The 14215-nt window shown below is 39.7% G+C and overlaps 1 protein-coding gene across 1 annotated transcript; it reads right to left on the reverse strand.

The window, feature by feature from the left end:
- Window positions 1-53: 53 nt before the first annotated feature.
- On the reverse strand, window positions 54-14142 carry LOC112571310 (peroxiredoxin-5, mitochondrial-like). The gene is made up of 6 exons (XM_025250219.1): window positions 13888-14142; window positions 12155-12283; window positions 11602-11733; window positions 5133-5171; window positions 4768-4823; window positions 54-1711 (listed from the first exon to the last, which is right to left on the reverse strand). Exons 1-6 carry the CDS (start codon window positions 13990-13992, stop codon window positions 1606-1608), a joined length of 567 nt encoding a protein of 188 aa, XP_025106004.1. The 5' UTR covers window positions 13993-14142; the 3' UTR covers window positions 54-1605.
- Window positions 14143-14215: the final 73 nt, after the last annotated feature.

Consider the following 14215-nt stretch of genomic DNA (forward strand, 5'->3'; position numbering starts at 1 on the left):
CAGAGACACACATAATTAGACATAATCATTCTTCTTTAAAATGCTAATATTGCTATATTTTCAAGCTTCATTTATTCAGTTCAATGACAATACATATACAGATGCCTTGGTTAGAAGATCAGAATACAACCAAAAAAACTGAGGAATAATGAAATAAATGCACAAGCTTTGTTGCATTGTTGAGCATATAAAAATGGGAAGATAAAGCTTGAACATCATAGAGACTAAAGGCACTGACAGGAAAACATAGGAAAGGCCACAACAGAGTGATAACTCCAACCAACCCTTTTCCTCAGAAATGTTCCTAATGGCTGGAGTAGTGACCAAGGTTTATCAGACTTATCCCACTATATCTTAACTATATATTGTACATTAGTAATAGCCAATCATGCGAAATCAAATTATTTAATGTTTGGCTGAAGTGGCCTGTCATCAATGAAGTTGTCCTCAAGTCGCAGTCCTGTTGCTGTCATGCAGACCTATTGTTTCTTATCCAAATATCTGTTATCAGTTACGCTGGGCAACAGCCACTCTTGGACTTGAGTGACATACTGGTCTGTTTGAATGATCGATCACCCTGCACACGGTGAGTGATGTACATACTAACCCTGTTCTCGTGAATGAACAACACTTTAAAGAACACTGGCCTCCACCAAACCCATAGTTTTCTTCTTTGGATCTTGTCAAACTGAAGTTTCCCCCTCACTCTTCCTGATAGCAATTGTATCCCACTGCATGGTTCTTTGTCGGTTACTCTCTCCCACTATTAACTTGCTAGTTTTCACATCCCTGCATAAACAAGGACCCTATTTGTAATGACCTAGTGAACTAATTTAATTTCACATCCAGAGTCCTGAACTTAACAACAATACTTTGGTCTAGTAAAAAAAGACTAGCTGTGCAGAAGTTATTTCCCTGCCTCCAGGCATGGAAGCCTTGTTAGAAACACATGTGAACAGCAAGATGACAAAGGATCACAATATTCCAGAAAGAATTGATTCTGCCAAAGTACAAGTAATATCCAAGATCTTGACTAGTTCAATACTAATATTCCAGATAACAACCAGCCACATTAGACTACATCCACAAAATCCAGAGATAAATTTTAGTCATATGGCTAAATCTAAAAAGAAATAAAAAGTAATGTCTACCATAAGTTACTTGACAGAAAAAAAGCTTTCAGTTTCATCCTCCACAAGCTTTTATGCTCAAACACTGCTGCTTTACTCTAAAGGCCACATCAACATTCGATTTCAGCATTACTTCACGCATCGATTACTGCCTTTTGACTCCATGGTGTTGTTATGTTTATGACAACTAAATACAACAAGGGGTGTGTGCAACCCCAGAATGGAGCAGAGAAAACTTGGAGTGTTGGAGTTACAAACGATTTCTAGACATATGGACCAGGCCACTTACTGACAAAACATTTCTTGCTAAAAACTTGTAAAGCCAGAAGCTGCAAGTAATACTAATTTGGTGGGATTGGGGATAAGGGTGAGTGAAAGAAATGTGAAGTGTAATCTTTGTTCTAGGAACTCTCCATCAAGATGGAGAAGAGTCTGGTTATGTGGGTTTTATTAGCAATAGAGAAGTACTGGGAAATCACAAGAGATTGATAACATCAGAAGCTCGACTGCAGCTCAAACCAGTTCCATCAGGTTCCACATTGATTGCTTTTATGATACCACCTTCTACCACCATCGCAAACCTGAAATAATAATCGTAAAAAAAAAATTTTCAAGTGTAAAATTACAAACGGTATAAAATACAGAGTTTGTGCCTGTCTAGTTCTGCCTTACTAGACTCCCCCCCCCAAAAAAAGAAGAAAAAAAAAAGCAAGCTAAAACATAAAATAAATGTATTTTAAAAAAGTCAAAGGATCTCAATGAATCAAAAGGCAAAATAAAGAATAAACTGTTCTTGCGCCAATGGAATAAAAAGAATGATCATACAATAGTGCACTACATGTAATAATGAGTGCTCACAGAACAGTATATGCAAGAGTGCTTGCTATGCATGTAGCAATACCTGATCTGAAAAAAAAAGGGAGAAAATGGATTCAAGGCAATATTATAATAAATAAATGAAAAGCTAACACAAGAAAAAAAATATTTGCCAACAGGGGGGCAAATAGAAAATTAAAAATGTCATAATTCAGTGGAGAAATAATATGTAAAACAAATCAGGGTTAGAATAGTGATTCAGGTAAAGTACTTTGTGAACAGATATGTTTTCAGAGACTGTTTGAATGTAGCCTTGGAGTCCGAGTGGTGAATGTGATGTGGAAGAGTTCCACTGCTTAGCAGCACAGAGGGAGAATGTCTGTTGTCCGTATGTGACTGTCTTTGTGGGAGGGAGGATGATGAGGAGCAAAGGTTTTGGGCAGAAGTGTAGACTTGTCTGTCATTTCAGTAACGTAGGGGCCTTCAAAGAATCTATAGCATAGAGCTGAGAGCTTGTAGTCTATTCTAGCTTTAACTGGTAGCCAGTGAAGAAGTGGTGCAACATATTCACATTTGCGAGTCCGGAAAACGACACAAACAGCTGAGTTCGCAACTTTCTGAAGCTTATCAATGAGGTACTGTGGACATCCAGCAAGACGAGAGTTGCAGTAGTCTAGCTTAGAACAAATGAGCAGATGAGAATTTTGGTGGTTGAGATGGATAGAGTATTTGGAATGGAGCTGATCTTTTGGAGCTCATAGTATGCAGAACGACAGATGTGAGAAAGACGTTCATCAAAAGACATGTAACCTAAGTTACTTGTTGAAATAACAAAAGGAACAACTGCATTGCCTACCCAAACAGAGACAGGCAGTGAAGGGTAAACTCAGGCAGGGTCTTTGAAAAACAATTAAAGCTTCTGTTTTTACATCATTTAGTTTTAATTTGTTGTGGGTCATCCATATTCTAATATCAGAAATACAATCATGGATGCTTTGGATAGCAGTGAGTGCCCGAAAAGGAGAACAGCTGGTATACAGCTGAGTGTCGTCAGCAAAAGGATTAACGGACAGAGTGAGATTGAACAAGAGTTGTAAGCTGCTTCGTGAGAATAACTGAGCTGGATTAAAAAAAAAAAGGCTATAGGAGGTATAGGTGTTGCTGGCCTTAAATGAGAATTATATAAGATTATATATACATCATATATTAAAGTTGGGTATTGAAGATAATGCGGGATTTGAGACAAGTCTAAATTTATGAGTTGACGGATAATTTTACCTACCTTTGTGTACAGCAATATATTTTCTGGTCATTAGTTTTTAGTATTTTTGAAAACCAGAAGTGTCTTGAGACAAAATATTTGCAGGTCAGAAGGTTTTCAGAAAACAGACTTTACTGTATTTGAATTCTGCATTTTTCTGATACTGAAGAATTTTTTGCACAAATGCATTACTCAGCAGCACCATGTTAAGGTACTTGAGCAGAAGTATGAGCTATGATCCCACTGAACAATGGGGAGTGGAGCAGAATGAACAAAGAGGAGCAGAGGTGAAGCTGTGTGCCTTTACAATACAACTTTATTCATCCACAAGGGCAAGTCAATTAATGAAGAGGGTGATAGTAGCACTAGGTAATTAATATTATTACTAAGGTTAATGAACTGAGTGATAGTAATACTAATACTAGGAGACTTGTAAAACACTATTCCAACAAAACAGTCCAAGGCACTGCTAAAGTCAGTCGCTTGCAAATACGAAAATCTTTTAAAGAGATACATTTGAAATAATTTAAACTTTTTCTTGAAACCATTAAAAGAGCAGCCTGGCAGAAGAGCTAGCCGACAGTGCCCCAAGCACGTAGGTCAATGTGTGCTGGCACAGAGTTTGGTGTGGGGTATATGGAACAAGATAGGTCAGTGCATGCTGGTGCAGAGTTTAGTGTGTGATATAAGGAGCCAAGGACTATCAGATGCTGAACAAAGTGTAAATGTGGAGACAGGAGCACAGTGACTGAGACATTTGTGGCAAAGGCAATTCAGTTTATAAGTAGCAAGATTGGTGACTGGCAGCCAGTCAAATAAGCAAACCAGGGGGAAAATATGATCTAACTTATTTTTCCACTGTACCAGCAGAGACGCTGCATTCTGGATATGTTAAAGGTTGCAAAGGATGGGTAGAATGGGACCCAGTGACTATAGTCTGAGACTGGTCTAGGAGGTAACTCTAGAACCTGTCGAGGGCTGCAACTTCAATGCTGAAAATAATGATAGCAATACTTCAGTTTTTGTGCATCAGTTAACATTATGTTAACATAAATGCAGATTCTCTGTGTCCAAATAATCCAAACTGTCTCTCATGCTCTTTTTCTCTCTCTTTTTGTTTGGTGTTGACTGCTGGCAACATTGTGAATGGTGCACTAGTGTGATGTAGTCCACAGCTAGCATGACGTAGTACACTATTTGTGGTACTCATTGATCTCAGGTGCAAATCGCATACTTTGTTAGCAGATAATTAATGGATGGGTTTTGGAGGCTGAATGTAAGGGTTAGTTTTAAATTACCTGTATCTACCAATATCTGAGAAAAAAAAACAAAAACTGAAACCGTTCAGATTGGTCAGTAAAAATGCAAGGGAATTCATTCTCACTGAATTTTTTTCTGGATGATGGATTTTCTTTTTTTTTGTTTGTAGAAACTGCTTGCATGCTTTTGCAAGGTAAAATGGCAAAATTTCTTTTAGGTAAAAACTATACTGATCACTTTATCTATCCCATATAGTATACATATAAGCCAGCAAAAAAAGAAAAATGAATATCAATCTACCGTTTGCAGCGAACATTGCCCAAAACTGCTGTTAAATCCAGATTTAGGTCAGCTTTCTGCAACAACACCATAATAATCTCTAAGAGATATGTTACAGGACAGCAGGTTAGTTTATCACCAATTCCAATAATACAATCTCAGTATGTTTGTTATACTTAACAATTACATGATACAACTTCAAAAAGCAGGAAAAAAAAAAAACCATTGAAGAATATCCCCCAAAAGTTAACTGTTTTCATTTTCAACTATAACAGATGTCCAATTATTAAAGACCCTACACATTTAAAGCCAGGAGCATAGATACTAGACTAGAATAGGACAGTACAAGCAGCTCAACAACAGATCAAAAAACAGTGCAAGATTACCTTTGTGAATTCTGCACATGTATCAGCCAGGAATCTCACCTGGCTCACAATTAAAAAAAAAAAAAGTTTTTTTAAATTTAAAGGCTTAGAAATAGTACATTAGAATTCACACAAAACCTCCAACTATTATGTGTACTAGATATTGTAAAAAAAAAAAAAAAAAAAAAAAGCCAAATAAAACAATTAGAAAAGCCATCAAAATTCTTAAAAACCACATCCAGGTTTAGGTTAAAACAATATAAAGTTGTAAATTTCAGCCCCTGAAAATGGCTATTTGTTAAGATAAGATAAGATAATACTTTATTAATCCCTAGAGGGCAATTCAGTTGCAGCTCGATTATATATATCAACCCACAGGCAGTCGTGTTGCAGTCAATCATACCAGCTCGATTAAAGTCATACATGATTGCATGCACATCACATTCATAATCCATTCAAAAGTCTGACGGCTGAAGCAACAAAAGACAGCCGAAGTCGGTTTGTCCTGCATGCAGGCATACTATATCGGCGACCTGATGGGAGCTGGACAAGTTCACCCGACAGAGCATGCCTGTCATCACGAAAGATGGCAGACACTTTCAGAAGTTATTTAACTTCAAAGCTGGTGGTTTACACCTGTAATCCCCAACTGCTGTAAAATCTCACTCCCATATTTGGATAACATACTACATTAAATCCATGGTGTCTTAAACATTCATGTAATGAAATGTAAACTATGCCCAAAAGCTGAAGCAATAAGAAGATATGTATCAGATTCCTGAAAATTGTGAGGGCTCAAAAAACTAATAACCAGAAGTAGATACTCAGATAGAAGACTGAGAATGACATCACACTACTATGGTTAGCATCAATGACTTTACACTATAATAGTATCAGTCAATGACTTCGCACTGCTATCGTTAGCATCAGTCAATGACTTCACACTACTATGGTAATAATTAATCTATGACTTTACACTATTACAGTTACCATCAATGACTTCGCACTGTTATGGTTAGTATCAATCAATAACTTCTGTCACAAACGTGCTGAGATGTATTTTTTTAAATGTTTTTTTTTTTAATTAGTAAAAGTAATTGTCTGGGTGAGGTGGTAAAGACAGCTATCACTGGGGCTGTTAGTGTCAACAACCTCAGGCGTGCGGTGTTGATAGGTTGTTTTGTTGATAGAACAAAAGAAAGATTGTTTTGTTGTTAGTTCGAACAAAGGAAAGAGTGTGGCAGTGTTTTGGATGTGTGTGGTTTGATTGGGGTTTTTCCTTGACAGGAGCGGGGAGAAGGGACAGTCTCTTTGGTATTGTCAGTGCGGTTTTTGTTTGTAACCAGTCTTGACGGACTTGGTGTTGTACAAATCCTGAGCAGATTTGTATTGTATTGTACAAGTCCTGAACCGACTTGAAGTTACCAGTCTTGTTTGTATTTTTGCTAGCATTGAACCTGTTGAGGTTTTTCTTTGGGATTTTCTTTTGGATTTCTTTTGTGTTTTATTTTACTTTTGGTTGATTGTTCTTCGTCTACTCGTCTTATCCACCTGGGGTTCCTGGCCAGCGCTGAGTTGGATATAACTTTAAGAAGTGGAAACTTTGTGCAACTTTTCATGTGGATATATGGTGTATGTTAGAAGCGGAAACGCTGTGCTGTTTCAAGTGAGACTTTGAGAGGAACTGTGCAAGAAGAGCCCCTGTGGGACCCCGGGGTATGCTTGCCTAGCAAGCATTGCAAGAATAGGGTCCCTGCCATCCAGCCAGGCATGTCGTAAGAGGCGACTAAGGTGGACACCTCACCTAGAGGTAAAATAGGTTATGGTAGGGCTAACAACCCCACCATGTAAAAAAAAAGTATGTTACAGAAACTAAAACCAGAGAACTCGTCACAGATGGCGAAGGTAATGAGGCACACCAGGAGACTGGACTAATGACGGACGACAGCCAAACCCGAAAGGGAGCTGGCGCCCCGACAGCGGATTTACTGAAGCCGAGGCAAAAGTTGAGGGTGGGGTGCTGGAACGTCCAGACCTTGTACCAGACTGGCAGGATGCTCCAATTAGTCAAGGAGTTTGACAACTACAACTTGGACATCCTGGGAGTCAGTGAGGTCAGATGGACCGGCACGGGAAAGAGGAGACTAGCGTCAGGACATACCATCTTGTTCTCAGGAAGATCAGACGCTCAGCACTCTGAAGGAGTAGCTCTACTCCTCAACAAGAAAACGGAAAAGGCACTGCTGGAATGGAAGCCTTATGGACCCAGGCTTTTGAGAGCAAGATTCCATTCCAAGTACACCAAGCTGACAGTGCTAGCCTGCTATGCACCAACAAATGACTCTGAGGCAGAAGACAAGGATGCTTTTTACGATCAGCTCCAGGCAGCCTCAGAAAGCGTTCCAGCCCACGACATGTTGCTCATCATCGGCGATCTCAATGCCAAGGTGGGAAGTGACAACACCTGCAGGGAGCATGTCATGGGCAAACATGGAATCGGAACCATCAATGACAACGGAGAGAGACTGGCAGACTTTTGTGAAGAAAACAACCTACTGATTGGAGGCACACTCTTCCCACACAAAGACATCCACAAGGCAACATGGACATCACCAGATGGGATCACAAAGAACCAGATAGACCTTGTCATCATCAACCGAAAATGGAGGAGCTCACTTCAAGATGTTAGAGCCTACAGAGGAGCAGACATTGCCAGTGACCACACTCTTGTGATAGCCACAGTTTCTCTGAAGATCACGAGGAAAACAGGCACGTCAGCAGAGAGTGGACTCCGGCAAACTAAAAAATCCAGCCACCGAAAGGGCCTTTGCTATGGAAGTAAAGAACAGGTTCCAGGCACTAGGAGACCAACAAGAGATGACCTTAGACGACTTCAATCGAGTCTTACAGGAATCAGGAGAGAAAATACTGGGCTTCCAACGGAAAAAGAAAGAACAGTGGATCAGAGAAGAGACATGGAAGAAGATAGAAGAGAGAAAGTCAGCCAAACAAAGAATCAACAGCACCAGATCTGAACGCCTGAAGGAACAACACAGACAAAGATATGCAAAACTGAACAAAGAGGTAAAGAGGATGACAAGAACCGACAAAAGATATCACATAGAGAAACTGGCAGATGAAGCAGAAAATGCAGCAAGTAAAAATGACCTGAAGACACTGTACAAGATAAACAAACAGCTAAACAACGGGTTTAAGAACAGTGATGTGCCAGTGAAAGACGTGAACGGTAATGTCGTCGAGGGAGAGGCAGGAAAACTACAGCGCTGGAGGGAACATTTTGAGTCGGTTCTGAACAGACCAGAGCCCCCTCAGCTTGCAGACATCCAGCCAGCAGCTATAGACCTTGACATCTGCACAGACCCACCAAGCCTGGAAGAAGTGACAGCAGCAGTCAAGACAATGAAGAGCGGCAAAGCACCAGGGGCAGATGGAATAACAGCAGAGATGTTGAAAGCAGATATAAATGTGACAGCTCCCAAGCTGACTGAAATCTTCAGGCAAATTTGGGAATCAGGGCAGGTCCCTGTTGCGTGGAAGACAGGGCTCATCTTCAAGTTACCCAAGAAAGGAGATCTTGGAGACTGCAATAATTGGAGGGCATAACACTTCTTTCCCTCACCAGCAAGGTCTTCAGCAAGATTGTTTTGTCAAGACTGACGGCAACTCTTGAGAAAGACCTCCGACCACAGCAAGCAGGATTTCGCCCTGGGCGATCCTGCTCCGAACACATCTTCATTCTGCGACAGATTCTGGAGCAGAGCAACGAATGGAACACACCGCTGTACATCAATTTCATCGACCTGGAGAAGGCTTTTGACAGCATCCACCGCGAGTCCTTATGGAAGATCCTGAGGCATTACGGAGTCCCTGCAAAACTTGTTCAGGTCATTGCAATGCTGTACAGCGATTTCAAATCCCAGGTTGTCTGTGACACAGAGCTCACAGACCCCTTCAACGTCAGTACTGGGGTGAAGCAGGGCTGCATTCTGTCGCCGTTCCTCTTCATCCTGGCCATGGACTGGATCATGAAGACTTCCACCGACAGCGAGAGGAGAGGGCTCAGATGGACCATGACTATGACAGCAACAACAGCACTAGAAGACTTGGACTTTGCTGATGACATTGCCCTGCTGTCACACCGCCACAAAGACATGCAGGAAAAAACAAAGGCCTTCTCAGAAACAGCTGGAAACCTTGGCTTGAAGGTCAGCACAAAAAAGACTAACAGTATGAGAGTGAACGCCAGAGTCCAAGACAGCATCAAACTAAATGGAGAAGAGATTGAGGAAGTTGACAGTTTCACCTATCTTGGGTCCAAAATGTCAAACACTGGGGATGCGGAGGTGGAGATTCGAGCCCGACTGGCAAAAGCCAGTCAGGCCTTTGCCTCACTCAGGAGCACATGGAAGGCAAAAAACATCAGCCAGAAGATCAAGCTGAGAATCTTCAAGTCAAATGTGATCAGCACCCTCCTTTACGGATCAGAATCTTGGAAGATGACCAAAACCATCAGTAACAAGCTTGACGTCTTCCAAAACAGATGCCTCAGGCGCATACTTAACATCTTTTGGCCAAACACCATCACCAACGAAGAACTCCACCGAAGAACTGAAACCGAGTCCATCACCACGCAGGTTCAACGAAGGCGTTGGCGATGGATTGGACATGTGCTCCGCCAGCAGACAGCAGACCTTTCCAGAGTCGCCCTACGATGGACTCCAGACGGCCGAAGAAAACGAGGCCGCCCAAAGGAAACTTGGAGAAGAACAGTGGAAAGGGAGATGAAAGGAAAGGGCTGGACATGGGGTCACCTAGAGCGTGTTTCAGCCGATCGACATCGGTGGCGGACTCTGGTTGAGGCCTTATGTGCAACCTGATGCACGAAGAGGAATAGATAGATAGATAGTGCAAGAAGAGTGAATACTTTTGAAACTTTGGAAGAAACGTGTGTTCGAACTGTGGGGTTGGGAAATTAGGAATTGTTTTGTGTTGTGTTTCTCTTTTGATTTTTAAATCATATTATATGTTTAATTTTTAAATCGTTGTCTGTGTTTTGATTTTATTTATATTCCTCGTCTGAAAGGCACTGTAGAGTGCAGGTGACAACTTCATACTACTATGGTTACCATTAGTCAATGACATCCCACAACTATGGTTAACATCAGTCAATGACTTCACACTGCTATGGTTAGAATCAGTCAATGACTTTATACTACTATGGTTAACATCAGTCAATGACTTCGCACTATTATGGTTAGTATCAAGTATCAATCAATGACTTTATACTATTATGGTTAGTATCAATCAATGACTTCACACTATTATGGTAAGGATCAGTCTATGACTTAACACTATTAGGGTTACCATCAGTCAATGACTTTACACTATTACAGTTAGCATCAGTCAATGACTTTGCCCTGTTATGGTTAATATCAATCAATGACTTCATACTACTATGGTTACCATTAGTCAATGACATCCCACTACCTACTATGGTTAGCATCAGTCAATGACTTCGCACTGCTATGGTTAGCATCAGTCAATGACTTTGCACTGCTATAGTTAGCATCAGTCAATAACTTCGCACTACTATGGTTAGCAACAATATTTATCATATTTTGCAATATGCAACTATTACACCAGAAACTTAAATTTTATGGAAAATTTAAAAAAAATGATAAAATGACAAGAAACAGAAAAATAAGAGATACATTTTTGAAAATGCTGGTGCATATAATCATGATAACTTACTACGTGCATGTCACTATCAAAATACTCTGTGATCATTGGCAGTTTATACAAATGATTGTGAAATACCACATTTAGATAACTTCAGATTTTCATATAGCTGAATTATGTAATGTAACATCACTAAAAGTAAATACCATGTGCTTTATTCAATTTCTTGATAGAATACAGCAATGATGCTGTACCATTTACAAGTCTTATTCCAGTTACTTAAGTGCACGCTCTATGGTGCTTTCACTTGAGTTCAGATTTTTAAAAAAATTTCAAACATGCACCCTCTGGATGACATATTCACTACTGAACATGCAAAACATCACTTGAACAGTTACACTATTTCTCCAGCATCAATTTTGCCATTTAAAATTGTCATAATTAGCCCACCTTATATTATGGTTATTGAAAAAGTTTTAAATTATTAAAAATATAAGTGCATTAATTTCTGTAAACCCTCTAACCTATTTAAAAAAAAAAACCAACTCTATTAGCACTCAACAGTCTTTCTTTGTAGTCTACCTAATTTTTCAAATTCTGAAAATTTGCATTTCTAATAGGTCGGACACATGTTTCTCATGTACCTCAAGCCTTACTTCCTTCTAAGTCTGCATGACAATGATTTGCATTCAGCATTAAGCCTCACTTAATGATTTGTATTCACCACTGGGTTTCAATGATCTGTATTAAGGGCCTCATATTATAATCTGTATTCACCACTGGGCCTCACTTTGTCTGCAGCACCCAAAGACTTTCCCCAGGCATCCATGACAAATGGATCATTGACAGCCACGCACACAATGCTCTGAACTCCTTTGGCTTTCAAGGCATCAACACTTTTGATGAATGCTGGGGCATGATCCTGCAAAAGATACTTTCAACTATTTAATGTTGCATGTTAACTATTCAAGTCACATTTTCCATCTGCCTCACTCATCTCTTGATTTCAACATATTTAGTGATTAAAAGAGTCAGCAAGAATTTCAAGCTACATGAGTACAACCTCTCTTCTGTAGGTTTTCTACGGTGTAATTTCCACTATCTCACTTAGCACTGGCAATTTACAGTGACCAGAAGTCTGTAGCTGTGTATAGCTCCCAGTATGTTAATGGACTGCACAGTGAGTTTAAGTCTGATAATGCAACAAAATATCAGCAATATACCAGCTTGCTACAAATGAAAATATGTAACTAAAAGCTGAATTTTACTAAACTGCCCACATGTTTAAAGTGCCATTAAACAACATCCACCCTGGCACCTCTTTAACTGCATTAATTACTTACATTATTGCAGGTGGGAGTGAAGGCACCAGGAACCCCAAAGATAACCACTTTCCCCTTCAGATCAGCAGTGTTGACTTTTTTGCTAGGGTTTCCCTCAAAAAGGTCAACTGCAGGTAGTTTGTCTCCAGCCTGAAAAACACACATCATTCTTGTGCTCCACTAATGGTACCAGTTTTTCTTCTGAAGAAGCTTTTACCGTTACATTTGCCCTTGTTCTGCAAGTGTATACTTAGAGATAATGCATATGCGTAAGGCTTGAACAGATGGGCATGAAAAGCAAAGCTCTTTGGTGACCTTCAGGAAATTATAGCCTCTTTGTGGTTACTTCTTCCTCACTGAGAATTAGTGGTACATCGCATGTACAATTCCTTTTTTATATTTGGAAATGAATTGTTCTTAAATTGCAGATGATCGTACTGGAGATCTACTTAAAAAATAACTTGAAAATTTGAGACCTAGCTGATTGGCTCAAGTTATATAAACAAATTTTGCAGATAAAGATATATATATATTTTATAAATTTCAGTGCCTGAAACACAGCAGTTTCTTTAATATCGTATTTCAAAGTTTTCCATTTGCACCTATAGTCAGCAAGTCCTGCAAAATCTGGCTCTGGTGCAACATCATAGCCAGTGGCGTCCAGCTGTGTCTTGGTGAGCATACAGTGCTTATTGCTTCTTTAGTGTATACCCTACTGGGTAACTTTTAGGAGTATGCAACAGAGTACTGTGTAGGTGCAGTGAAGTGAACTCTACACATATGAACCATTCTGATCAAGATCAATGATGAATTCTTTGGAAATGTATACACAATTATTTCATCATGAAGTTTTCCGATGCATTTAACAACACAACAGTTTCCATATCTGCACTTGGAATTTTGAGATTTAATATTTTCTTGGCAACTTGAATGAGTCGAGTGTGATATCACAAAAAGCTTTGGGTCTAGAGCCGCGGTTCTCAAATGGTGGGGGGCGCGAAGGTGGTCATGTTTTAAAAGTTTCTTATACTGGTATTAGTAAAATTAGCTTACATTGCTGCTAAGGGGGGCGCGCGGACGTACCTTTGTTCGTCGGGGGGGGGGGGGGGGGTCACTAGTAAAAGGTTGAGAACTGCTGGTCTAGAGATTTTAAAAGGCGAGGAAATTGTTTCAATTTCTGGAGATTCGTGTTTCTCCTGCGATTTCATGTTAGAGGCATGAATAAGTGATATGAAAGGAGTGTGATATGTGTCAACAATCGTGTAGGTCTTTAAGAGAGATCAAAGATCATGATGGTAATCATATTGTATTAAAAAAATCCAAACTTTTTCCATCAGGAGTAAGCAGAGAAAAATTTACCAGTCAAGAAATGCTAATATATTGCACTTTGTAAAAATTAGAACATAAGACGCACAGTCGGAATAAAATCAGTTAAGAATAAAAATTGCAGTGCTTTTGTTAACCATGGCATGAAACGGCGAATGTGGTTATCACAATTTACTGTATAGAGTAGTGCGTCATTTTTGTCTTTATAATCATTACCAATATACATGTAATTGTGATCCACAAAAATATATGATACATATAACATAACCCTGATCCCCATGAAATATATTGCTAGAGATACAACAGTGTGTTTATAATAAGATCGACCTTGACTATAATTATATAAAATCAAACAATGCGTTCATAGTTCAATGTGACTGTATAAAAGCTATACAGCACTAATAGAACTGAAACCTTATTATCTTTACCTTAAGAGGCATCTTGTGAGATCCCGAGGTGGCGAAAGCTCGCAAACAGTTCCCTCTTGCACCTAAACAAGTAGCTAACTGTCTGCGAACTAAACTGGCCTGCATACTTTTCGCAAGGTTAGTCGGCAGTTGCCTTCGACGCTAATTATCACTGATGTCTGTCTGCCGAGACCAACACTTAGTTTTGCCAAGTTCTCAGTTGTCAGTCTCGGCGAGCTGAAGGCAAAAGTAACTCGGAAGTTGTCTACATGTAAGCCTCGTTCTAGTAGCGAAGCTGAAACGTGGCAAAACCCAAAGCTTTGCATACACCAGCCTCGTTCTAGTAGTA

The sequence above is a fragment of the Pomacea canaliculata genome, linkage group LG8 (genome assembly GCF_003073045.1).
Source record: "Pomacea canaliculata isolate SZHN2017 linkage group LG8, ASM307304v1, whole genome shotgun sequence".
Lineage (NCBI taxonomy): Eukaryota > Metazoa > Mollusca > Gastropoda > Architaenioglossa > Ampullariidae > Pomacea > Pomacea canaliculata.

What these genes read in the sequence shown, in the direction of transcription:
- LOC112571310 (XM_025250219.1), bottom strand. Translation starts at nt 13,992, where the DNA reads ATGCAGGCCAGTTTAGTTCGCAGACAGTTAGCTACTTGTTTAGGTGCA. An exon ending in TCACTCCCACCTGCAATAAT is followed by an intron (nt 11,734 to 12,154) that starts GTAAGTAATTAA and finishes TATCTTTTGCAG; the next exon opens with GATCATGCCCCAGCATTCAT. An exon ending in GGCAATGTTCGCTGCAAACG is followed by an intron (nt 1,712 to 4,767) that starts GTAGATTGATAT and finishes TTATTATTTCAG; the next exon opens with GTTTGCGATGGTGGTAGAAG.